The 27,997-nt window shown below is 36.6% G+C and overlaps 4 protein-coding genes across 6 annotated transcripts in view; all 4 read right to left on the bottom strand.

Moving 5' to 3' along the window:
* Window positions 1-460: 460 nt before the first annotated feature.
* On the bottom strand, window positions 461-8,103 carry LOC136272982 (disintegrin and metalloproteinase domain-containing protein 10-like). Its single transcript, XM_066076417.1, has 6 exons — window positions 7,982-8,103; window positions 7,717-7,840; window positions 7,460-7,582; window positions 5,954-6,093; window positions 2,723-2,845; window positions 461-1,384 (listed from the first exon to the last, which is right to left on the bottom strand). The coding sequence occupies exons 1-6, from the start codon at window positions 8,021-8,023 to the stop codon at window positions 1,274-1,276; spliced, it is 663 nt and encodes a 220-aa protein (XP_065932489.1). The 5' UTR covers window positions 8,024-8,103; the 3' UTR covers window positions 461-1,273.
* A 324-nt stretch (window positions 8,104-8,427) lies between these two features.
* LOC136272977 (talin-2-like) lies at window positions 8,428-18,767 on the bottom strand. Its single transcript, XM_066076381.1, has 8 exons — window positions 18,390-18,767; window positions 17,835-18,021; window positions 17,549-17,699; window positions 17,212-17,305; window positions 15,396-15,485; window positions 11,170-11,292; window positions 10,494-10,660; window positions 8,428-8,581 (listed from the first exon to the last, which is right to left on the bottom strand). The coding sequence occupies exons 1-7, from the start codon at window positions 18,750-18,752 to the stop codon at window positions 10,628-10,630; spliced, it is 1,041 nt and encodes a 346-aa protein (XP_065932453.1). The 5' UTR covers window positions 18,753-18,767; the 3' UTR covers window positions 8,428-8,581; window positions 10,494-10,627.
* A 627-nt stretch (window positions 18,768-19,394) lies between these two features.
* LOC117687390 (talin-1) overlaps window positions 19,395-27,997 on the bottom strand; it is a 111,571-nt gene continuing 102,968 nt past the window's right edge. The window contains exons 10-13 of the mRNA XM_066078788.1: window positions 21,067-21,195; window positions 20,710-20,823; window positions 20,045-20,158; window positions 19,395-19,799 (exon numbers count right to left, since the gene is read on the bottom strand). Of these exons, the coding sequence (XP_065934860.1) occupies window positions 19,410-19,799; window positions 20,045-20,158; window positions 20,710-20,823; window positions 21,067-21,195 (747 nt within the window). The 3' untranslated portion in view covers window positions 19,395-19,409. The remainder of the gene's footprint in view (window positions 19,800-20,044; window positions 20,159-20,709; window positions 20,824-21,066; window positions 21,196-27,997) is intronic.
* Window positions 23,822-27,284, bottom strand: LOC117687321 (talin-1-like). 3 transcript variants are annotated; one of them, XM_066076443.1, is made up of 5 exons: window positions 26,970-27,284; window positions 25,145-25,294; window positions 24,848-24,990; window positions 24,279-24,383; window positions 23,822-23,949 (listed from the first exon to the last, which is right to left on the bottom strand). In XM_066076443.1, the coding sequence occupies exons 1-4, from the start codon at window positions 27,139-27,141 to the stop codon at window positions 24,354-24,356; spliced, it is 495 nt and encodes a 164-aa protein (XP_065932515.1). In that variant the 5' UTR covers window positions 27,142-27,284; the 3' UTR covers window positions 23,822-23,949; window positions 24,279-24,353. The 3 variants fall into 3 exon arrangements, with proteins under 3 accessions (XP_065932515.1, XP_065932524.1, XP_065932528.1); XM_066076452.1 differs by lacking the exon at window positions 26,970-27,284 and adding an exon at window positions 26,802-26,953; XM_066076456.1 differs by lacking the exon at window positions 26,970-27,284 and adding an exon at window positions 26,680-26,806.

The following is a 27,997-nucleotide window of genomic DNA, read 5'->3' as shown; positions in this document are numbered from 1 at the left end:
AAGAAATAAATTGGGTCCGCCGTCCTAAAGGCATACAATAGTATATTAACTAATTTACAATATCTTTGCGTTTATTTCGGTGAATGAAAAGAATTGGTTATCTTTGATAAGCTTTGAGAAGCTTCTTATGCTTGCTTTACAGTGCAAGCAGTGCTTAGTAATTGTTAGTAGAGCACGATTTAATTAATTTCATGCGACACATCATTGATCACGGTATAAAAAGGTAGAGTGTTGTATTAAAAAAAACCGATTTATTCTTTGTGACTTTTGTTTTCCTTACAGAAAAGAATTCAAAATAAAACGTTTAAACGTTTGTGGAATATCAAATCAAAAGCATTGTAAAACTCAAAACCATCAATGATTTATTCCACATTAAAATTACAATAGACAATTGGACACAGAAAATGACCACATAGAGGACATGAAAGCAACAAGTGTTTGAAAAATCTAAAGAACTGAACATTCATTTAAAACAGCATATCATTAAGCAATGATTATGTATAACAAAACACATCAATGTTTCTTACGGTATAATTTTAATTAGTAACTAATTTTCATGTAAAATGATAATTAAAGACATAGGAAACTTGTCTTTTTGCCTACGTGAACATAAATGATGAACGGGAATGATAGAGTAGGCGGACAGGCGGGACTCGTCATCAAAGCAGTGTTTTATTCTGGTCATGAAGAAACCGTAAAAATAGTTGACTAAATAAACATAATTAATCAATCTCATTTGTCAATGAATTCATAAGCTTACATCAGATAATCTTTGAGTTTACAAAAATAAAGAAAAGACAATCAATGATCTACAGATTTGTCGTAAATGTTAACGTTATAACATACATGTATAACTAATATTCTACAGATTTTTCGTAAGTGTAATACTTTGTACAACATGTAGTAGCTATAATCTCTTTACCACATACAATAATGACCTACACATTTGTCGTAAATGTAAATGATACGACATACAATTAATGTTCTACAGATTTGTCGTAAATGTAATGATTTCAAAGCAACTAATCCGAAAATGTCGAACACAAAATTCTTGTTTAAAATTCCAATCTTAACGTACACATTTTCAAAACTATGTTAAAATTTTTATTTCGTTGTACGAAGAAATTGATATTTCTGTTGTTTTTTTTTTTAAATCTCTTTAGGAGTTCTCTATAAAAAGTTAAAATAATTTTTGATCATATTACGTTTGGCACGATATGACGTAACAGTGTCACGTGATATTTGAGTCATATGTTGCCCATTTCGACATTCCTTATATTTCTGTGGTCACGTGGTCTGTCTTTTCCCTCGCGGGGATTATTTTATTTTTACCAGTGATGTAAAAGGGTCCAGGGTTCCTCACGGGCCCTCTCTTTTTATCATTCTGTGAATCAAAGATATTCAGTTTATGATATTTTGAAAATTAGAATTATGTTGAACCACTTTTTCAGTTTCAAGGCTTTAATCGATTTGTTTGTTCTTTGACCATTCTCAACATACACAACTCCAAATAACTACACAATCTTTAGCGGGTTGTTTTACTTATTTACACTTTAACAGATCATATATATATCATGCATCTATTGTATCAGTTTAAAAGAATAATGTTCTCTGTACATGTATATATTAATTATTTCTTTGATTTGAAAAAAGTACACGTGTCCTTATTTGTTTACTGTACAACTTACCCTTCATCGTCAGAGCACTCCTCTGTTTTAATCGTTTATATCCTTATATAATTACACACCTGATTTCTGATGTATAACTATACAGCTGACTATTCTATAGAATGTTCCTCTATATTAATGTGTTAATCACGCACCTGATTTCTGATGCATAACTATACAGCTGAATATTCTATAGAATGTTCCGCTTTAATGATTTGTTAATCACACACCTGATTTCTGATGTATAACTATATGGCTGACTATTCTATAGAATGTTCCTCTATATTAATGTGTTAATCACGCACCTGATTTCTGATGTATAACTATATAGCTGACTATTCTATAGAATGCTCCGCTTTATTGATTTGTTAACCACGCACCTGATTTCTGATGTATAACTATACAGCTGACTATTCTATAGAATGTTCCGCTTTAATGATTTGTTAATCACGCACCTGTTTTCTGATGTATAACTATACAGCTGACTATTCTATAGAACGTTCCGCTTTAATGATTTGTTAATCACGCACCTGATTTCTGATGTATAACTATACAGCTGACTATTCTATAGAACGTTCCGCGTTATTGATTTGTTATACACGCACCTGATTTCTGATGTATAACTATACAGCTGACTATTCTATAGAATGTTCCGCTTTAATGATTTGTTAATCACGCACCTGATTTCTGATGTATAACTATACAGCTGACTATTCTATAGAACGTTCCGCTTTATTGATTTGTTATACACGCACCTGTTTTCTGATGTATAACTATACAGCTGACTATTCTATAGAACGTTCCGCTTTAATGATTTGTTAATCACGCACCTGATTTCTGATGTATAACTATACAGCTGACTATTCTATAGAACGTTCCGCTTTATTGATTTGTTATACACGCACCTGTTTTCTGATGTATAACTATACAGCTGACTATTCTATAGAATGTTCCGCTTTAATGATTTTTTAATCACGCACCTGATTTCTGATGTTTAACTATACAGCTGACAATTCTACAGAATGTTACGTTTTATTGATTTGTTATACACGCACCTGCTTTCTGATCTTTTTTTGTTTGGAGTTTTCACTAGGAGTGTTTACAGAGCAGACTTTGATGAAGACGCCCAATACAACCACCGCCCCCACGGCTATCAGCAATACACCCCACCAGTGTATCTGTAATAAAAAGCATACTTATACATGATAATAAACATCGCACTAAACTAATGTACCTGTAAACAAAACATACTTATACATGATAATCAACATCACATCCAACCAATCTACCTGTAAACAAAGCATTCTTATCCACGATAATCAACATCGCAACAAACCAATCTACCTGTAAACAAAGCATACTTATACATGATAATTAACATCATACCAACCAATGAACCTGTAAACAAAGCATACTTATACATGATAATCAACATCGCATTAAACCAATGAACCTGTAAACAAAGCATACTTATACATGATAATCAACATCACATCCAACCAATCTACCTGTAAACAAAGCATACCTATACATGATAATCAACATCACATCCAACCAATGTACCTGTAAACAAAGCATACCTATACATGATAATCAACATCACATCCAACCAATGTACCTGTAAACAAAGCATACCTATACTTGATAATAAACATCGCATCCAACCAATGTACCTGTAAACAAAGCATACCTATACATGATAATCAACATCACATCCAACCAATCTACCTGTAAACAAAGCATACTTATACATGATAATCAACATCACATCCAAGCAATGAAACTGTAAACAAAGCATACTTATACATGATAATCAACATCACATGCAACCAATCTACCTGTAAACAAAGCATACTTATACATGATAATCAACATCACATCCAACCAATCTACCTGTAAACAAAGCATACTTATACATGATAATCAACATCACATCCAACCAATGTACCTATAAACAAAGCATACCTATACTTGATAATCAACATCACATCCAACCAATGAAACTGTAAACAAAACATACTTATACCTGATAATCAACATCACATGCAACCAATCTACCTGTAAACAAAGCATACTTATACATGATAATCAACATCACATCCAACCAATGTACCTGTAAACAAAGCATACTTATCCACGATAATCAACATCATATCCAACCAATATACCTGTAAACAAAGCATTCTTATCCACGATAATCAACATTGCATCAGACCAATGTACCTGTAAACAAAGCATACTTATTCATGATAATCAACATAGCATCAAACCAATCAACCTGTAAACAAAGCATACTTATACATGATAATCAACATCGCATCAAACCAATAAACCTGTAAACAAAGCATACTTATACATGATAATCAACATCACATCCAACCAATGTACCTGTAAACAAAGCATACTTATACATGATAATCAACATCATATCCAACAAATCTACCTGTAAACAAAGCATTCTTATCCACGATAATCAACATCGCATCAAACCAATGTATCTGTAAACAAAGCATTCTTATCCACGATAATCAACATCGCATCAAACCAATGTACCTGTAAACAAAGCATTCTTATCCACGATAATCAACATCGCATCAAACCAATCTACCTGTAAACAAAGCATACTTATACATGATAATCAACATCGCATCAAACCAATGAACCTGTAAACAAAGCATACTTATACATGATAATCAACATCACATCCAACCATTGTACCTGTAAACAAAACGTACTTATCAATGACAATCAACATTACACACCTGAGAGTATCTGAAAACAAAGCATACTTATACATTATAAACAACATTACACACCATCAGTGTACCTTGAAACAAAGCAATCTTGTACATGACCATGGCCATTAATTATTTATGCATATATATTACTTATTTTAAAGACATTATCAATATTTCATTATTAACATCGCCCCAAAAATAAATCTATTTTTCTTTTAAACGACCCCCTCCCCTCCGAAAAAATAAAGACAGATGCCTTAGTAAGACACTTCCGTTATATCTTAAGAGGGATGCGCGGCCATTTTGTGCATTTGAGTTTAAGAATGTAAGCATTTCTTGATCTGGATTGGTGCAGCCCGAAGCTGGTTAAACATGATGCCAAAAGATATAAATGCAATAAATATAAAGTCCTACGTGTTATTTTGTTTAAACAGTATGCATACAAGAACAGAAAATGCCTTTTTAATCACTTAAATGTCAAAATGCGCAAGTACAGACTTATTTTAAAGATTGAAAAATCTGTAAAATATGAAGGGGGTTCATTTGTGTTCTCTCTACAACCATTTGTTCAGAAAAATGTCTAAGATTGCTTATTTAAGTTGTAACTTTGTCTCAAAGTTAGAAATCCTATTCTCAAAAACCACAAGATATATTTGTCTTTGTCTATGGATGTAAATTGCAGATTTATTTTTATTTAAATATGATGAAAGCTTTTTTTAAATTGAAAGCAATCACTTTTTGGACTACTTTCCCATTTCTTCAAGGAATATACTTCAATTTATTCTTAAAGAACATCCCCTTAAACAAATATGGGACAGGTATAGAGATGCATATCAAATTCCAAACGGATTTTTTTGAATTGGCATTTATTTTTTTCTATGAAAATATAACGTCAATGTGACTCTACAGACACAGGAGTTCTAAGTTTAAACTGGATTTGTTATGTTCTTAAAATAGATCCCATGCCGACTGATAAAATAAGGGTACTCTATCTGAGGCAAAGTTACAACCTAAATGATCAAAATTCAAACTTCTTCTCAACAAATGGCTGTAAAAATGACAATAATGAATCCCCTTCATAGTTTTCCGATTTTTAAATCTTCAAAATAAGTCTGTAGCTGTCCAGTTCGACAGCTGTTTTGAGTGATTAATTAATCACTTAATTGAGGCATTTTCCTCTTCTTATGTGCATACTTTTTAAACAAAATGACATATAGGACTTCATAATTATTTCCTTTATATCTTTTGACATCATTTTGGCCAGTTTTGGACAGAAACAAGCTATTTCAAGAAATGTTTACATTATTATTCTCAAATGTACAAAATGGCCGCACATCCCCCTTAAATTAGATATCTTTTAAAAAAGAACACAATCACAATGATCCTGAAACAAACAACACACCTGATGTTACTCAAAGTTGGACAAAAACAGGTCTTATGTTAAGAAAATGAAACTATATTTATTTATATTTATCATATATTGATAAACATTCTGAAGAAAGACAAACAAAAAAATACGGAGATTTCAATGAAAAAACATGTACTCACAATAATCCAGTCTTTGATAGACGAACGAGTCTCTTCTCCAAAAATAAGTTTCTTCAATCTTTCTAGGGGCCCGTCATTGTCGACACCACGACATCTGTGAAATACGTCACAATAACCGCGGTAATTGTCACAAGGAGTGCCTGAAATGTAACAAAACGTCACAATTACAGCGGTAATTGTCACAGGTCGTGACAATACGTCACAAAAACCGCAGTAATAGGGCGTGCCTGAAATGTAATAATACGTAACAATAACCGTAGTTATTGTCACAGGGTGTGCCTGAAATATTATAATACTGCGGTAATTGTCACAGAGTGTACCTGAAATGTAATAATATGTCACGAATACCATGGTAATTGTCACAGGGTGTGCCTGGAATGTAAGAATACGTCACAATAACCGCGGTAACTGTCACAGGGCGTGCCTGAAATGAAATAATACCTAACGAAAACCACGATAAATGTGTGTGCCTGAAATGTAATTATGTGTCAATGGTGGCCATAAATGGTAACAATGCAAAATTTATTTTTTAAACAACAAAGAATAAGCTAGAGATTTTAAAGTTATACGTATCGTACGCTATGCATGGTTCTGCTGACATACCATCATTATTATCGAATAGTTATTGAAACTGCCTGGTTAAACTCTGCTATGATGAAGCAAGCACTAAAACAATGCAAGTTATATTTCATTATCTTTACATCAATGAGATGATGAATATCTCAAAGGGCCCGCTTAAATAATGGAAAATAGGATAAATCATTTCAGATGATTTTGTTTGACATTGACCTATGACTTACAAATTTTCTGTTTGACATAGAACTTTACCTCAAGCTCAATACCTCTTTTTGTTTATTTTTAGCAAGATTATGACAATGGGAAATTATTCATTGTCTAAAACTGGAGATCTGTTATGACCTTAACATCTATCCTTGCAACTTGGCTTAAGGTCGCTGCACACCCTATACCCATATGCTCAGTTTAGGTGAAGTATGAGTCATATAGGTCTAAAGAGAGAGTATATATGGTAATCATGCTATGAAACGTTTTTGCGTGGTCTGATATGACCTTGACCCTGACCCTCAAGGGCATTCTCTTGCTGTATTGTAAGCCAGATTGGACTGAGGGGAGAGAATATATGATCCTGACAAAGATTTAAAAAAAAAATCTTATTATGCTATGACCTTAATCTTTGACTTTAAAACCGTAAAACTTCGTTCTATGTAAAGTTTAAGCCAGATTGTGTCGAAGGAAAAAAAGATATGTTTCGGACAAGTGATCTTGGATGAAAAGACGGGCAGACTAATCACTATAGGGCGCCTGCAGAGCGGTGCCCTAATTAGGAACCTTGCAATGAAAATATGTTTTTATATTTATCACATAAATGCAAATAAATGATTGAGACAATTAAAAAAATATATACAAAAGGAGAAATGATTCACAAAAAATACTTTCTTGATTTAAAGAGTATAAAACTACAAGATTCGAAATAAACATGATAAATACCTGCAGCTACTGAGATTTCTTTCTCAGCATCCAATCTTGAGTAATTCTTCACTTCATCTACAACAATTTTAAACTCGTGCGGAATATGTTTATCGTCTGAAACATAGCATGTATCATTTTCATCTGAAAAAGAAATTAAATTATTTCAATATTATTTTTTATATAATAGCAAAATTGAGCCTACTGATCTTTATGACAATCATTAGGCAGTAAATAAACAACCATAGGATAAAAAAAAAATGTTTGCAGCTACGTGCTTTTGCAGGCGAGGTAGCAGAGTCTTAGCTTTTGGTTATCATTTAGAGAACCGTCATGGCTGATATAACATTCGTCCCATGTAGAGTTGGTTCCTATCTTTTTACAAAGTGATCCCTCACATACCTGTAATATACAGGAATCATCTTGGAAGGAAGCATAGAATAATGTTTGCGCAATTTTAATTTGAATATCTTTTTGAAAGCAATTAGACTATCAACGTATGACTAATGTTTCAAATCAGACACTGCATGGTTTCAAGCTTACCCCTTGGATACAGACTTGGGAATAACCATTGCAATAAGTCATATCCGGTTTTATCGTGATGCCTGGGCATGTTGCATTTCCACCAGTATTTAAGTCAAAGAAAAAATATAACTTAACAAATGATCCAAAAGTCTTAGAAATTGCATTGTATAATTAAGCCTCAAAAGTCTATTGATAATTATGACTTGTTGTGTATCTAAATCTTGGCGCCAAGACAAACTGTTAAAAAGCGAACTGATGTCGCGTGTTAGGTCGCAAGATGGAACTGTTATTATTCATATGCTTTACAATACTGCTTGTTCAATCTTTTAACGAAAACCATTAGTTAACCAATAAATAAAAAAAAAATGATTACCTCATCTGCAATAGTATTACAAAATAGTACATTACAATCAAACGAAGTTTACCATATCTACAGACATTGAGGCTCTAATATCTGGCACCGTTTCATTAAACACATTTTCTTATAATAATAATAACTAAACAAAAGGATATTCACAGATCTCCTCCTCACTGCATTCTGTGGCGGGGCGGCACACGGAACTGTTGGTGGCGGGTTTGAATGTACACGATTCACTGCAACATGGTCCCTGGGTGGGGCTAAAATAAACGTGTATTTGATATATGTGTATTATACGTTAATAGAAGACTCTTTCAGGATCTTGAATAAATGCATACAATGCTACCTTAAATACAATCGCAACTTCTCGGGCCTTTCCGGCAGGCTCGGAAAAACACCTCGAAGGTATTTCCTAGGCGTCCATGACAACCCCCCTTTTTATAAAACTTGATATAAACACAAAACATTTTACGATCTTTTGAGATGTAAGATAGACTTCATTAAAGTAAATGATGTACCCTAAAAGATAACACAGAAGCGACTTATAAGGCTGTCTAGCCGATACTTATTTTAATGAGAAGCGACTCCATTTTAATAAATTTCTAACATCCGGTAATGTTAATACATTCGAGGTGTTTTTCCAAGCCTGCCGGAAAGGTCCGAAAAGTTGCGATTGACCTTAAATAAACAAGAGGCCCATGGGGCCACCTCACTCACCTGACCAACAGTGACTTAATATGGCGTTAAAAGGATATTGTACCATATGGCCCCTCGGTAGAATAACAAAAAAAAAAAAGAGAAATTGTAAAGTATTCGAATTTTACACTTATTTTTTGCATACACTTTATTTTTGACATTGTACCTTAATGGAATACCATTTAAATTACCAAAATAAAATAAAATCCTATGCAAGATATAAAACTAAACATTTGGTAGTGGTACACTGTTAACTCACCATTCCCATTATTTCCCCCTCCTAACCCCCCTCCCCCCACACTTTATATAGCGATCAAACTATTTGAGAGCATATAGGTACATTTTCTTTCTCAACTACTTACTAGTTATTGTATTTCTTTTTTAAAAAGATCATTATTGTAGTTATTGTATTTTATTTAAAAATTCCTACAGATGTGGAAAATAAAACTGTGCCTCAATGAGCTCAATTCCTTAAATTATTCAAAAATTTCATTGGTCTTCCCCATTATAAACGGCTGTTCTTTACCCGGCGTAAACTCCTGTGACTTTTTAAGCTTACTCACTTGACTGCTAAACGCATTCCAATGAAACATGTTGCCACATGACATTTCAAATAGCTTATTATAGTCAATATATTGACTGGCATATCACTGTATTTTATTAAGGCCCACCCATTTTGTTCATTTTATTCAAAACCAAACAAATGGCTATAAACCAGGATGATTTTCGCTGCAATATTTTCTTAGGAATAGCGGTAATACCTTTATGCCTTTATCCCCGAAACTAAAGGTGTCAGAACTATGGAAACTGTTTTAACAGTGTCGTTATTTACTCGTGTCTAAAAAACTATCGACATTGGTGTTGAATTCACATAATTCGTCGTATAAAGACGGGAACCCAAAAAAAGTTACAGCATATCATCTATTTTTTTTTTTGTTTACAAGTATTTAACGTTTAACGAGACTTTTCTTATTTGTGTAGAAACACTGAATTGAGAGCAAAACCTTGTACCTTGCATATAAAGCAAAGCTAAACCCTCAAACATGGCTGCCTCAAACAAAGAACCTCGTCTATGAAATACCGAACCCGAAGTTATAAAATGATTTAAACACGCACTTTCTTTAGAATTATTTTTGTAAAAACTCAGTTTTGAAACAGAATTAGCCCATAATTTTTGTAATTTATATTTTCCACTCCATGAGGATTATTTATGCTAAATTACGTAGAATTTGACTCAGTAGCTTTTGAGAAGAAGATTTTTAAAAATGCACGCACTTTTTTTCTGTTTCGAGGTTTCCTCCGCTTTGAATAAAGATCGGTCTTTTATTTCTGCAATTTATCTTTGCCTATTCATAAGCTTGCTTTGTGAAGAAATTTGGGTGATATTGGTCAAGCGGTTTTAGAGAAGTTCAAAATGTAAAACGTTTACAGACCAACGGACGGACAGACAGACAGACAGACGCACAGACGGACAACCTACACTGTACTTTGTGTCCTGTCCCATCGACCTTCAATGTACACCCGCGTTTATGGTTCAGGTTGTCCCTGGAGTTACAGCATTGATCTGTACAGTCGTCTCTGTACCCACAGTCACACTCCTCCCCCCTCCTTTATACCGTTACCACAGAACGCGGCGTCCAAATCTGCAACAAAAATATTACATATATTTGAATTAGAATAAAGTAAAATTTGTTACATAATAAAAAGAATAGTTGAAAACTATGTTACATAAAGCAAGGTCCAGCGTCACAGCGTCACAATAATCTTGCAATTACTGCAACAAATAATGATGTAACACCAGTCAGCTCAATAAGCTCATTCAGGGGTTAGGGTTAGTAATTTTAAGGAAAAAACAAATGTTATTATTCATTCATCATAGATATTAGGACGTTCTGCTGCTCCATCTCCTACACTCCATCAGCTATGTCAATCTTGACAGAATGTTGATGTAGAGTTTTGAGTCAGTTACTTTCTGTAGAATGTTTTGAGACAGTTCCTCTGTAACTCTATTTCCTAATTAAAATTTTGTGGTCTCAAAATAAGTTGTTTGTGCCATTTTGGAAAAAAATAGCAACTCATAGGAGTCAATCCATGAATACCAAAATTTTTGAGACTGTTACTCTATCTGAAGACTTTTGAGATGGTCCCTTACCTGTGAGGCGGCCTCAGTGAGTCCACAAACAGATGTTGAGAAGTTCCCCACGGAGTCACAGAAGTTCTCCAGGTCACCCTTCTTGGCGTGGTCCGTGATCCCAGTCATAGAGTCTCCCAACAGCTGCAGGACAGAAAGAGGAGCCAGTTAGTTAATCCAGTAATTAACTAATTAACTGATCCTGGTATTAACTAACCATTCAAAATATTATTAAATCTGAAGCAGTACAACAGGTTAATGTCAGTATAATTCATAATGAGTGATATACAGTTGGCTTAATGGTTCATCAAACACACTATAAATATATATATTCACTGGTCAACATTAAGGAGATGAATATCATCAATATAAAGCAAAATATTACATGCATGCAAAAATGTAATTCACATTTAAAGCCTCAAATTGACTGAATTTTTTTTTATATTGAAAACAATACCATTGTAACCAAGAAGAAGGGAGTTGTAAACAGAATACATTTACCGGTACATGGAGTGGGCACATACATGCGGAGGGACCAAGCTCAGGGCCAAAGAATCTAGACTCGTTCACTTCTGATCTCAGTCTCACATTTACAAAAGTGGAGAAGTGAGATTTAGTTACAAAAGAAATGTGAGAAAAAAGAGATTGAGACAGAAAGTGAGCTCGTCAAAGTTTTATGGCCACAGAGCCATCATCTGACAAATCATCGACTACCTCTATCTATTTGGAGGTCCGTGTTGCTCTGCTTTGAATTTGTATTTCGTTTTATGGATTTTTGAGATAGTTGACAGTTTGTTACTGTCATTTTTCAAACATTGACATTAAGGCCAATTCTCTGATTGACAGTCAGGCTTATTAGGGGACCATCATATAGTATTTGAGAAGACACTGTTCTAATGAGTTTTCAGGCTTGAACATGCAAGAAACAACAAAACAACACACAACATAATGTTTACAGACAACAGACAGGGGGGGGGGGGGTTAATGTTTACACACACACATGCTTTCTCTATATCGTGTTCTGGGACTGTACATTGGGGAAGAAATCTGTTCTGTTCATTTTACATGCTTAGCAAATTGAAGTAAAATTATATTGTGATATTAGTATTCTGGTTATCACAAATGACAAGTTATACTATAAAATCAAATTTGTCATGAATTCACAAAGCCTTGGAACATCAGATCCTTAATGAATCAAGATTCTTAAGATATTTTGTTCTCTGTCTAAAATTAAACCGACAACATATTTCATTTAATTTTTCCAGAAGAACAAACAATCTAGAACTTGTAAGATGATAGCTGCATTGTAAAGTCTCTCTGTATATCACACGTATGCTGTCAAACTTAGCTAGTACTTATTAGCGAGCGCAGCTCGCCGGCGCGTAGCGCCGGCGCGAAGCGAGCTCTACCGGCAAGGCGTGTGTGAATAGAAAATTCGGACTAGTTGCACATTCATTCAACGGATTTTTTTGGCGTCAGTAAATCGGACCAGTAATGCATCGTTTTAATCGTCCCAGTAGTTCCCTGTAATCATGGCAATTTTTATCACTTCACACTCTCACGAGAATCAGCAAGACAAATTTAGACAGTAAAAACAATAACGATGTAAGCGACATACAGTCAATGTTACCTCTAAAGTTCACCTCAGTACACTTTCAATCAAAAATAATCGTGTGACGTCACAAACGTTTACACATTGATCCGATATATTTTTTCGGAGTCAGTAAATTTTGACCCACAATTCATAGTACCAATGGTTTCCAACCTCACGTTCTAACATCACGTTCTCCCAAGAATCAAAGTAAAACCTTTGAAAAGCTTATAAGATGTGTAATTTTAAGAACATCATGCTTTTTAAGTAAATAAAACAGTATACTTCGCATACTTTTATTTCTATGGGGAGTTTTAAAGAGTAAGACGACACTTAACCAACGTCAGCTTTGACGTCACAATAAGCACTGATAAGGGGAAATTACTCTAATTGAAGTTATTGTAAATCTGCTGAAATGACCAAAATCCTCTTAAAATCTTGCAAAGGCTAAGATAAAGAACAGCTGACGAATAAGGACATTTCTTCAGATACAGGAAACGGTTGTAAATTGCACTAATTTGGATTAATGCTTACAAATATTTTATTCACTATAATTACGGTAATTTCCTGAAACGTAACGTTATACGTAGCAGTGCCTTTTTTAAAGGGGGTGGGTGGGTGGATGGCAGCCTCATCCAAAAAATCTTTGCAAGCAAAAAGAAAAATAAATCATGAAAATTCTAATCCTTCAGCTCTTTAGCAGTTCAATGGTTTCTTTATTTTCACTTCCATTTATTACATGCGGGGGGGGGGGGGGGGGGGGGGGGGGGGGGGACAACATCATGTTCTTTTAACATGATAAGCAAGTATTTTTAAGCGTAAATTAAAAATAAAATTAAACATTAATTATTTTTTTTAAGTGGAGGGGCAAATCCATGGTAAGTCGATTTTCTATGTATAAATTGACAAAAATGAGAAAAAATTTAGCATGGGGGGAGCTCTATGATGAGTCAAGTTTTATATGTAAGTTTAAGAAAAAATGTCTACTGCAAAAAAAAGGGGGAAATCAATCAATCAATCATAATCACAATCACTTTAAAAGAGGAGATGCAGTGCAATGAATATTTATATATTAAAATCTTTATTATTTAACAACATTGTATCTGAGATTAAACTATTGTTCTACATATAAATAAATAAATTATAACAAATCTTATAAACTATGAATAATGAAAATTTACTGAAACATAGGTATGTTTTATTTTTTGGCATTCAAATTTCACGTTGTTAATTTTATTTTATCAATTTATTATAATTCATTGTTTGATCACATGCTGTGCTCGCCCCAACGGTCGCACCGTAAAACATATTACAGATAGAAGAGAGAAATATGCAATAAGTGTAATATACAGTTTTTCCAGGTACATTTGACAGTAACTAGCTTAACTATTTTCTACTTATCTAATTAATGAAAAATACAAGATTATTTTTACCATTTTGACATTTGTACATGTATGCATATAGCACTAGCCATTTTTTTAAAAATCAAAACATAGCATAGAAGTCATTATTTCCTCATTTTTTTTTTTGGGGGGGGGGGGGGGGTGGGGGGTCATAAATTTTCTCAACAACAAAGGCTGACATAAAAAAATGACAACAAACATGCAACTAATGATGAAATTGACAGAGACAAAGTGGAAAATAAACCCCAGAAATAGTTCATAGAAAAACAAGTCTAAATCAAGATAACACTGAAAAAGCACCAGTTTCCCTCCCCCTTCACATGCCTGAACCCTGACCCTGAAAATAGATTGTGGGAACACAGAACAAGCTCAACATTGTCAATATAACGACCTTAAACTAATTACTGGCCCATAAACTGTGACATGTACATTTAAAATGACTGGTTTTTTTTCATTTACTCGAAGTTTCATTAAGTTCATTTGAGAAGGTTGGGTGTTTCATTTGAAATACAAGTGAAGTTTAGAGGTTAGGATAGTGTGTGATTATGTGTTCTTTGAGCAAATATAAAACGATGTGATCAACCCAAGATTTTTTGTAAGGGTGGGGGTGAGGGTGGAGGTGGGGTGTTGAGTATGTCTGTTATAAGCTTTCTGGGTACAACAAAAATAGAAGAGATACAAGAAGAAGGTGAGATTTACCCAGACTTGGCCCTGTGATAAAATCCCCACAAAATCAGCCAATCAGTCGATAGCATTCAAAACAGTATTATACAATCAGCCAATCAGTTTACAGCATTCAAAACAGTTAATTTACAATCAGCCAATCAGTCAATAGCATTCAAAAAAGTTTAGAAATGATTAGCCAATCAGATATTGGCATTCATAAATAATTCATAATATAGATGCCTGTAAATGTTAAAAGATTTAAATTTAAAAAAAATAAATATTAATCTAGTAGGATTTGGGAAAATTCTAGTCATACATTTTTCAGCTATTGACAAAGATATGAATTTTTATTGCAAGGGTTTGTAAGTAACATGAAGACGAATGAAAACAAACCTTAACTTCATTCTAAATACAAGACAAAGAGATTTTCACAGATTCATTCTCTACACAAAAAAGTCAAAAACTGATAAAGCATCACTTTCTACTCAGACAGTCAGCCATCATGCGACTTAGTTCTTGGATACATTCTGAGAGTTCACTCTTCGCGCCACAGACATTGTGATACAGGCGAGGAATGAGTTACCTACCTTAGATTTCTCCATGACGGAGTCAAGACATTCGAAATACGACAGGTCGGTCACTGGCTCATTGGCACTCTCCAGCATAGATTTCATCATCTACAATAATACAGCATCACAGCATTAAAAAAATACAGCATACTGAGCATAGAGAAGCATTGTACAGCATAGATTCTTACACGGCTCAAATCTTTATAATAAAATACATATCTTTAACATTTTCATTTTCAGTTTGGAGGGAAAGGGCTTAAGAGGAAAGGAGTATAAATCTAAGGAATCCACTACAAATAATTATTTTGCTATGAGAATGAAGGAGTAATTCATCTGTAAAATCAGAAGGATGAAGAGATGGTTTTTAAGGATAAGTTAAGTGATTTCTGAATCATACTTACAACAGTGTCATAAAGCCATACTCCACACCTTCTTTCTCACTCTTATCATAATAATAGTCTGAGGGCGTTATCACACTCCTTCTGCCCTTGGTTATATAAACTACATACACATTGGAGGGTGTTACTGACCTGTATCTGTCTGAGGGTGTTATCACACTCCTTCTGCCCTTGGTTATATATAAACTACATGCACATTGGAGGGTGTTACTGACCTGTATCTGTCTGAGGGCGTTATCACACTCCTTCTGCCCTTGGTTATATAAACTACATACACATTGGAGGGTGTTACTGACCTGTATCTGTCTGAGAGCGTTATCACACTTCTTCTGTCCTTGGTTATAAAAACTACATACACATTGGAGGGTGTTACTGACCTGTATCTGTCTGAGGGCGTTATCACACTTCTTCTGTCCTTGGTTATAAAAACTACATACACATTGGAGGGTGTTACTGACCTGTATCTGTCTGAGGGCGTTATCACACTCCTTCTGTCCTTGGTTATAAAAACTACATACATATCAAAGGGTGTTACTGACCTGTATCTGTCTGAGGGCGTTATCACACTCTTTCTGCCCTTGGTTATATAAACTACAAACACATTGGAGGGTGTTGCTGACCTGTATCTGTCTGAGGGCGTTATCACACTCTTTCTGCCCTTGGTTATAAAAACTACATACATATCAAAGGGTGTTACTGACCTGTATCTGTCCGAGGGCGTTATCATACTCTTTCTGCCCTTGGTTATATAAACTACATACACATTGGAGGGTGTTACTGACCTTTATCTGTCTGAGGGCGTTATCACACTCCTTCTGCCCTTGGTTATATAAACTACATACACATTGGAGGGTGTTACTGACCTGTATCTGTCTGAGGGCGTTATCACACTCCTTCTGCCCTTGGTTATATATAAACTCCATACACATTGGAGGGTTTTACTGACCTGTATCTGTCTGAGGGCGCTATCACACTCCTTCTGCCCTTGGTTATATATAAACTACAAACACATTGGAGGGTGTTACTGACCTGTATCTGTCTGAGGGTGTTATCACACTCCTTCTGCCCTTGGTTATATAAACTACATACATATTGGAGGGTGTTACTGACCTGTATCTGTCTGAGGGCGTTATCACACTCCTACTGCCCTTGGTAATATAAACTACATACACATTGGAGGGTGTTACTGACCTGTATCTGTCTGAGGGCGTTATCACACTCCTTCTGTCCTTGGTTATATATATTACATACACATTGGAGGGTGTTACTGACCTGTATCTGTCTGAGGGCGTTATCACACTCCTTCTGCCCTTGGTTATATAAACTACATACACATTGGAGGGTGTTACTGACCTGTATCTGTCTGAGGGCGTTATCACACTCCTTCTGTCCTTGGTTATATATAAACTACATACACATTGGAGGGTGTTACTGACCTGTATCTGTCTGAGGGCGTTATCACACTCCTTCTGTCCTGGAGCCGACACAGTACAGACGTTGATCAGCTGATTAATGCTCTCCGTCACCGCTCTATCAGACAAAATGTAGTAAAAGTTTAAAATATCAAACAATGAAATTGAAACAAAACCCCTAAAATCCTTACTCAATTTAATCATTTCATACTTTACAAAACTACACATAATTAATGACTCCGGGGCTATAAACTTAACAAAAGTTAAAGATAAAACTCAAACACATTAAGGGTTAGACTATGTAGAGTAACTCAATGTAATATTGGATTATATAAACTTAAGGTAATATTTGAGTGCCTACCTGGCGGCCTGCGAGAGCAGATTCTTGGTGTTGGGAGCGTTTGGATCGGCTGACACAGACTTGGCGGCCAGCAGCAGTTTACTGGAAACCATGGAGACGTTCTTCAGTCCGCCCACAATCTGGTTCTGTGTGTCTCCATCCTTGGACAGACCTGGAAACCGACCAATCAAAATCAATCACAGGTATCTACATTCTACAGTAATGTCACACCTTATGCCTTGCGTCTGTTTTGATCAAACCTTAAATTTTTAGTATCTGATTTTGTTGGAATCTCGCTCTCACTGACCTGCCATGGTGAGTCCAGATTTGATGAACTCTGAGTAAGACGAGCTGTACTCGCGAGATGACTCGGCAAGTTGTTTGGGTGTGCCACGAGATGCGGTGACGATGTCACTGGCGGCCTGGTTCAGATTGACAGCGGCGTTGTTGTTCTCGATCTGGATCTCCTGGAACGTGCGGTCTGTGCTCGGGTACTACAATGTACAGGAACGAAAAATTAAATAAATTCCTAATAATGACGCATATATGAAGTAATTTTGTTAAGATTACTTTTTATGAGATAAGGATTTCTATGCATATGTGAAGTAATCTAATTCTGAAAGAATGAGAACTATTTCTGTGAAAAAGGTGATTTTTTATGAGCAAAGTTAAAATTTGAGATGAAGCTTGTGTATTGCTGACATAAGGTTGCCTATTCGTCTATTTCTAAGATAGATGTAACTATCTCAGTGGATGCCATTTGACTCTTAATCCACTTATTCTGAGATCAAATCTGCTTCCGACTTAAATTTTGTCTATTTCTGAGATAGACTTTGTCTGCTGAACAGACAGATCTGCGTACCTTGGTGGACGCCAGCTCCTGGCTCGAGTCTGTGATCTGTCTGATGGCGTTATCCACGTCTCTCTGTCTGGGAAGGGCGTTCACACAGCTGTTGAGCGCACTCGACACAGCCTTGGCCACCTGGTTAAGTCTAGCCTGGTTCTCAGGGTTTTCTGGGTCGTTCATGGCTCGCTTCGTCTCCTCCAGTAGATGCGTCGACTTGTCGATGACGTCACGGGCGCTGTCGATCACTTGCCGTCTGACCTTGATGTCTTCTGAGGTTGAGGCGACACTGCGCGTGGCTTCTGTCAGCACGCGGAGGGCGTTCGCGGTGTCCCTGGCTGCTACACCCACGTAATTCTCATTGCCATGAAAAATCACCATATAGTGGAAATATTTTATATAGATAAATATATAGATAAATAAAATCCAATTCCCTGAGAAATGATCACAGCGAAGAATGTGTGAAGAAAAGTCACAACAGAATAAAATCATGTCATATATATATATTATACTGTTCACTCCGTTTTTTCTTATGTCACAAAAATTACAAAAATGGGGGTAAATACGTTACTTTTTCATTTGCATCAGTCATCTTGTTTCAATTTTTGCGTACCATATTTTTTGTGATGTCTTATTTTTTTACAACGATCATCTATTACCAGAATATATGAAATGCTCTATATATTCTACAAAATTTCTGTCTCCATTATACATTTATCTGTGTTTACCTGTGAGGCAGCCGTCAGTAGCTGAGCCATCGCCGATCCCACGTTCTTAGAGGTGGAGCCAACTTTCATGGCCGACGCCTCAACCTGAAATACGTAACAAAATCATGTATCAACTCCATTCCACCATATTACAATAGAAAGCCATGATACAATATCAAATCTCCCATTTATATAATAATCAAAAAATATCTGACAGTTTACACCCTTTACTTACTTTTTTAGTAATGATCTTATTCACTAAACACATGCTACTATCATTAGATATTCATGACCTTTAACCCTCGCCTGAACATAATACGAATGATCCACTTCACTTTACATATAATCCAATTAACAAATGCACTATGTATACACATGCTACTATCATTGAGTATTCATGACCTTTAACCCTTGATCTGACTATATAATCACCATGACCTTTTCCTCTTGGCCTTACCGTTTCACCGGGTAGTGGCACAAGGTTACCGCTGTCGGCGGCTCTGCGGTACTCCTCCAGCTCGCGGTCGAGTTCGGTCAGCTGATCAAGTGCGGCGTCAACCTCCAGTGAGATACACATCTCCTCTGCCTTCCCTGAGGCGGTTCTCAGCTCCGCGAGCGCGGTGGTCATCGTCTTCACTGCCTGGTTCATGTTCATGCTTGCGGCTTGATCTCCAACCGTTGGGGCTGCGGCGTTTGCGGCGGATACCAGCTGACTGGCAGGCTGTCAGAAGAAATGTGGCCAGTGAACCGAGATGTGAAACTAGTGTCTATCATAATAGCTATGCACATCTGACATATCATTTTGATAAAATAAATAAAATAAGTTAAATATAGCACAGAAACCTTAGTTTTAAGACATTTTCCTTTCTCCCCCAAACACTGCAGCGAGATTTTACAGACATTGTACTATCAATGTTTGATTTTTTTTCTTGCCAAATGGTCTCCCTTACAATTTATACTTTATACCTGTATAAATTCCTTGCTAGCATTGATCAGTTGTAGCTGGGCTGTAGCGCTGTCCTGGTTTGTCTCAGATCCCCGGAATCCTTGGATCAACAGAGGCAGCTGTTCATTCATGATCTGTAGAAGGAGAACAACATGTGATAGTCTCAGCCAATAAAATACAACAATACAAGAAGGACACACTATTATTTCCTTAGCCAATCATATATGGTTTTACAAAAACTACAGTCTTAATCAGCCAATCATACAGCAGTATTTGGAAGACACAGTACAATATTCTTAGACAATTAGACAATACTATAATACTCTGGAGGAACAGAGAGAATGCAGATACAATGTCTAGTCATAGAACACAACAGGAAGATTTGACCCCGCGACCTTTTGCCAATCAATTATAACCCAGCATTTATCAGTGTTTCAACATTCAGTGTGTCTTGTTTGTCATCTAACAACTTCTGTAATAAGAATTATGGAATGATAAGTGACCCCTGTTTACCTGGCATTGTTGAGACAATTACAGCAGGATTTAAACCAAGAACCTTTAGCTTACTGGCCAATCTACTATACCTCCCATTTGTTAAGTGTTTCCACCATTATGTACCGGTAAATTGAATTGAGACTTCTTTTATTGATAAGAATTATGGAATGATGTCCCCATCACTGCTTACCTGGCATTGTTGAGTCAGTTGATGTTCCGAGGTTTTGTTAGTGTTGGATTTGTTAGCGTTCTTTGAGGCGTTAATCAGCTGTGTGGTGGCTGAGGCGATGCGACGCGCGGCGTTCTACAAATCATAGATATAATCTTTTAAAGCCCAATTACATATTAAATAACGATTGTAAAATACTCGTTTTACAATCCAATTACATTTCAAAGCATGGTTGTAACCATAATACACCTAAATGACTCAAGTAAAGTCTCATCACAAAACATGGTTGTAGTATCAAGCCATCATGTCGTATATCATTTACTGCAATTAAATTACAGGTTCTAGAGATAATTAAACGACACTTAATGAGTCTCTGACCTCTAGCCTCCTGATGAGTTTCCTTTTGAGGGCGTTGCTGGCGGCGATATTTGTGGCAGCCCGGAGATCCTCTGTAGCGCCTCGTAGTCTCTTCTGCTGCTCCGAGTCGTTCGGACTCGACGCACAGCCCTGTAATATTAGAATATAACACTTTACTGAAATTGATTGAACATAATATAGCTGTCAACTGTGATATACAACTCTGTATCAAATATAACATTTGACTTTACAAATGTTTAACTTGATATTGCATTCTACAGTTTCAGCTGCTTTATCTTTACCATCATATGCTCTGCGGCCTACAAATGTCTACATAACCAGAAACACAGTATACTATAATACTTCCCATCTCATTGTTCAATGCACACAACTTTTCCTTACCTTGGCAGCTTCCACCATGTTCGCAGTGGCATCAGCGAGTAGTCTGGCGGCGGCCAGGAGCCGCTTCTGCATGTCCGAGTCAGAGTGGCCCTCAGCTTCTCCCCTGATGGCCCCAACCAATGAAGAGGTCGCCTGAAAACAACAGATATCAAGGTCAAAAAAATCATATCATAAACAAGTAAATATATTGAAACAGTCAACAGTCTTAAATTTCTGAGCCATGTAGGTGCTAACCCAATCTAGCATTGACTTTTATAGAATTGAACTTATGAAAGATGTGTGAGATATTTGCGAGCTTACCTGAGCTAGCTGCCTGGCCTGTCTCACCATCTTGTGGGCGTCGCCCACACTACTGAACAGTCTGTCCGTCACAGTCAGGATCGTGTCCACTGCGTCCTCGTGGGACTCCCCAGCCTGAATATCAAAAACATACATTTACTACCTCACTGCACAGAAGAGTTCAATGACATGATCTTGGTATCATTAAAGGCTCAATGCTTTGTATCAAAATATCCTTGAAATGTGTTTGTCATTATAACAAAAAATTCAGTGTAATAATTTCTTCATTTTTTCTAAATATTGTGTAACAGGTCTATTTCAGAGAGAGAGAGAGAGAGAGAGAGAGAGAGAGAGAGAGAGAGAGAGAGGGGGAGAGAGAGAGAAAATAAAAAGCTACAGAAAAAGAAAAACAGTGACTATCCCACTTACCGCGGTGGGCCCTGCCCCCTTCTTGATGTGCTGTAGCAGGTCGTTAAGAGCCTGAGTAACCGCGGTGGCTGCGGTGCCTAGGTCGGCCAGAAGCTTGTCGTCGCGGCAGGACTGCTGGGCCGCCTCCACGATTCCCTCAACAAAGTGAGCCACACCCTTTGTGGCGTGTATCAGCTGTTCCTGACAGGCGGGGCTACTGATGGTCGGAGCCACCACCTACAACATATATAGTGATACAATATAAAACGGTGTTAGTACCAACAGGCAGATGTCATCCTAAGAGATTATTATTCCAACCAATAGGACTTACTGTAACAAATGGATAAATTCAACCAATAGGACTTATTGTAACAAATGGATAAATTCAACCAATAGGACTTATTGTAACAAATGGATTAATTCAACCAATAAGAGCCACCATCTACACCACACTCAAAGACAGTATTTGCACTTAACATACAGGATCAATAAAAATCCAAGGTCTCAACAAATAGAATAATCTCCATCCTACTGGATCAATCCTACCCAATAGGATCAATCTCAGCCTTTATGATCAATCTCAGTCTATAGGATCTATCTCAGCCTTTATGATCAATCTCAGTCTATAGGATCTATCTCAGCCTTTATGATCAATCTCAGTCTATAGGATCTATCTCAGCCTTTAGGATCAATCTCAGCCTTTAGGATCAATCTCAGTCTATAGGATCTATATCAGCCTTTAGGATCAATCTCAGCCTATAGGATCTATCCCATCCAATTTGATCAATCCCGATTCAAGAAATCGGCCGCATTCTTTTGAGTATTTCTAACCTAAAAGATCATTTCCAGAAGAATTTGTCAAGCAAAGGGATTAGTCTGAACCTCATGAATCAACCCGAAAAAATCAGATCCCAACAAATGGGTTAGTCAAACCAATAAGTATCAATCATAGAGAATTCAAATGAAAAAATGTATATCATCTATTTAATATTACAATATTTATAGTTTGATTGCAGCACTAATATTAAACTCTGATATTCAATCTTTAAAACAGATTTCATAAAAATCAAATCCAAATTAACAGCAAACTAAGGTTATCCAAATAAAATTGTGTTACCAGTCAGCATAGCTTCTTACCGAACCAAAGTCATGGAGCTACAGAGATATACAGAGACAATCTGAAAGCTTTGTACAAGCTATTAGCTCTGTCAGTCAATTTACCTTTAACTTAAAACAAGCTGCAAGCTGTGACAAAGCCTGATAAATCATACCTTATTCCAAGCCATGATATATAACTCGTACCTAGCTACAAGCTTCGAGTTGAAATGTGGCGAGGGTACAGACCGTCGCCCGGTCGATGAGTTTGTTCTGTGATGTACATGGATAAACTACAAACTCCAACTTATCTTACTACACACCTCAAGTTTATCTGTATACAGGGAAATATTCACCCCCGGTTTTTTTTTTTGCCCATTTTTCTCCTCATTGTCAGCAGATGAATTTAAGACTCAGAAAAATCAGAGGTCTCCAATCATCTCCCTTTTAACACAACTACATCTTGGCAAATTGAAGACAGGACAAATTTGCAAGTAGAAGGGTGAAAGAAATACAAGGCTACAATAACCCTGTGTACAGTAGATGAACAGACGTACCTTGGTACAGGCCACGAGCTGTCGTGAGGGCACAGCTGGTCGCCGAGCTGATGACCTTGTTCTGAAGCCCCTGGTCCTCGGTGGTGCTGGCCACACTCTTGGCCTTCAGGACGAGCTGGGCCGTCGCATTGGCCACTGCCTTAGCAAGAGCTAGCAATGTCTCCTAAAAATACAACACCATTCATATCAAATCTAATGATACATGTACATTTAAAATGATAATGTATATTACTTATTTCATGCAAGTCTTAAATTTCAAGATTCAGCTGCATCAAATCTTGAGTATATGAAATTGCTACGCCAAAGTTTCATGTGATTTTACGTGATGTTTATACCTTGCGTTTAATTAGGAATCTACAGTTTTTAAAACACAAGAAATACGTCCTTCTGTATACATTCATTGTTGATTCTATGAGATGTTACCTTACTGACATCAATTTTTAAGAAAGAAATCACACAGTTAGCCGAAGACAATTAATCAGAGCGCTTCACCTGCTACATCCTGTCCATGTCGTCAGCCGTCTCTCCAATGCCTGTCATCACTTCCTGTGACGCCTCGCCGACCATCTAACCTGCCGTGATTAGGTTAGATTTACCCTGTCAACACACGAAGTATACATATAAATAAATGGACTTAAGCACGTATCTGGTTAGATTTATCCAGTAAACACACTTATCTGGTTAGATTTATCCAGTAAACACACTTATCTGTTTACATATAGCAGGTTGTATGTATAATTCTATGTTACCTGTATGTATAGCAGATTGTATGTATAATTCTATGTTACCTGTATGTATAGCTGGTTGTATATATAATTCTAGGTTACCTGTACGTATAGCAGATTGTATGTATAATTCTGTGTTACCTGTATGTATAGCATATTGTATGTATAATTCTATGTTACCTGTACATATAGCAGGTTGTATGTATAATTCTATGTTACCTGTACGTATATCAGATTGTATGTATAATTCTAGGTTACCTGTACATATAGCAGATTGTATGTATAATTCTAAGTTAACTTTACATATAGCAGGTTGTATGTATAATTCTAGGTTACCTGTACGTATAGCAGGTTGAGTTGTACAGGGTCACGCTGGTCAACGTTTCGGTCGGAGAAAAAGAACTTCCTCCTCAGCAGTAGTGTGTCGACGTCCAACACCCCCTGTTCTCTCAGGGTCCGTGAATGGTCCAACCACTCCACTGAAAAATCATCCAATCAAAACTCATTTACAAAACATCCAATCAAAACTCAATACATTTTTTTAAATCTAAATTTCATCAACTACTCCAATTAAAATCATTTGATCAAAACTTCATGAAAATGTCCAATCACGTATCAATGAACGTAGCCTACGTTCGTCGTCCGTGTGGAGTTTCTTTCTCATCTCGTCGAGTTTCTTCTGGTCCTTGGCGATGGACTTGTCTCGGCGTAGAGTCAGCGTCTTCTCTTTCTCGTCGTCCATCATCTCGCGGACCAGTGAGTATTCCTCATGGTTAGAGATACCTAGAGAATAATACAACTGTGATAGGATTATAAGTAAGTAAGTAATTTATTTATTTGTAGTAACATGTGAATACATTTCCAGTCAGCATAGATTAAACACCCGGCCCGTCGGGCCTATATGCCATTTTGAACACATAATACATGAAAAAAGAAAAGAAAATAACACAGCATCAAGCAGTAAACAAAGATATGAATGAATTAAAATATACATTATATTTAGCATGGTCACATGTCAAGCACGTGTTCATCTATTGCTTAAGCAAAACGTAACGATAAATATGATTGTTTGTATTCGTTTAAGTATCATTGGGAAAATGTCTGTGTTATTCATAATGAGGTGGGGAAAAGCTGGGTCGAGTTATAAATACATATAGTCCTTCTGATTGGTTAAGAGAAACACACCCCCAGAGCGCGGTGTATATAAAGTCAGGATTTGTAAAGTTAGTCCAGCAGTTGACGTGGAATCTTCTCTAAGGTTCGAGTCAACCCACTTCCCCGGGTAGAAGGGTGGGCCCCAGTCTCCGTTTCCCATCTCGTTCATTAATTGCCTCGCTAAGCATTTTGTTTATTTCCCGTAAATTTCCATTGTGCAGCATGCAAGGCGTTTAGTCCGTGCTAAGTGGGTTGGCATTAGGTTTGGGTTACTTGGACTTTAAATTAACTTTAAGGCAGTCTTACATTTACGTTGTAACGTGGTAAGGATGGTGATAACGGGAAGTTTGTATAACTGTATATTTGTGTATATAACATTTGTTCATTAATAATTCTATGGATCCATAACAAGCGTTTTCATTTACATGTGAAATGTGTGATTTTGAAATACTCGTAAATATTTGATAGAGTGATTGAGCGTTGATACATGTATAACTTTCTAGAACATTTACATTATTACGGAGTTTTGGATTTAAGAAAACTGACACATTTGAGACTGACTTAACTTAAGCGACTAGAGACTTAAGAATATCATGGAACTTCTGGTATAAATTAAAGTTATAACCACTATACGATTACACAACAATACAGAAAAATATGTTGATAAGTGTTGCTGTATGTTGCTAACACTTACCCATCTTGGTACAAATTGTGTTGCCCAACTGTGTGGCTGTCATTCACCTTACATATGTGTTTGTGTTGCTACATGTTGCGTGTGTTGCTATTTGGTGCTGTATGTGCTAACATCTGTCCATCAAAAATTTGACCCCCACCAAATTAAATAATTCCACAGTACCTATCTTGATATAGATGGTGACCATCAGTTGCCCCACTGTGTAGCTGTCATCCAACTGTAACTTCTGTGTTTCTGTGTGTTGAGAGTTACAGTGTGTTGCTATATGCAGTGTGTTGCTGTATGTTGCTTTAAGTTGCTGTATGTTGCTTAGACTTACCCGTCTTGGTACAGATGGTGACCATCAGCTGCCCTACTATAACTTCTTTTTTTGTGTGTTGCTATGAGTTGCTGTATGTTGCTGTGTGTTACTTTATGTTGCTGTATGTTGCTTAGACTTACCCATCTTGGTACAGATGGTGACCATGTGACAATGTTTTTACTGTAAATGTCTTTCCTGTTCCAGCTTGGCCTGTTATCAAGATATTGTTATCATTTTCCGCAATGTTTACACATTTTTCCTGGTCGCTATCTATATTTCGCGGGTTCTTACGATTTCTCTGGACTTACCGTATGCATTCGAAACATCTCTGACTTTATATGGAGAGCCGCCGCTAGGCGTCGCGTTGCCCGATGCAAACTTCCGTTGCTTTCGATGAAATGGAATGGTATCGAGGACGTTTCGGGTCACTGGGTGGTTAAAACGGCATGTATACTTATATAAAGTATAAGAAGAAGTCATTAGATCATTTTGTGACCTACTTCTCGCCAGAAACCGGTAGACAAAGGGTATAAATTGTTGAAAATAAACTGTGAATTGAGGCCTCCCCCGATGGCGAGTGTCGTCCCTTTACCTTTTTAGCTCACCGAGACGAAGTCAGGGGGAGCTTAATGCTATACCCTCGGCGTCGGCGTAGGCATCGGCGTCAGGACCTGGTTAAAGTTTTTGTTGCAGGTCCTGTTTCTAAGCTATTACTTGTCCTATCTTCACCAAACTTGCATGTGTGATGCATCTGGGCCTACTTATGGACTTGAAAGACTTGGATGCTGAATCCGAGTCCTAAATGCCAGATGCTGGAGGAGGTTAAGGTTGTTGGACCAGGTTTAAGTTTTTGTTGCAGGTGCCCTTTGATAGCAATATCTAAGTTACTGCAGGTCCGTACTTCACCAAACTTGCATTGATGGTGTGTCTTATGATACTGATGCACAAGACAGGCTTGAGTGCTGAATCTCAGCTATAGGTTTCAGATGCTGGAGGAGGTTAAGGTTGTTGGACCAGGTTTAAGTTTTTGTTGCAGGTGCCCTTTGATAGCAATATCTAAGTTACTGCAGGTCTGTACTTCACCAAACTTTCATGGATGGTGTGTATTATGATACTGATGCACCAGACAGGTTTGAATGCTGAATCTGAGCCATAGGTTTCAGATGTTGGATATGGTTAAGTTTTTTGGAACAGGTCACATGTTTAGTAGATAATAGTACTTTTTCAAACTTGCATAGTTGATTAAACTGTAGTATGAATTAATCACAGAGGAAGCTTCAGATGCAGAGCTTGATCTCCATTATCAAGGATGCTAAAAAATATATCTTAGTTATTA

Source organism: Magallana gigas, chromosome 1 (genome assembly GCF_963853765.1).
Source record: "Magallana gigas chromosome 1, xbMagGiga1.1, whole genome shotgun sequence".
Taxonomy (NCBI): Eukaryota; Metazoa; Mollusca; class Bivalvia; order Ostreida; family Ostreidae; genus Magallana; species Magallana gigas.
This window is presented reverse-complemented; position numbering and strand designations above follow the sequence as displayed.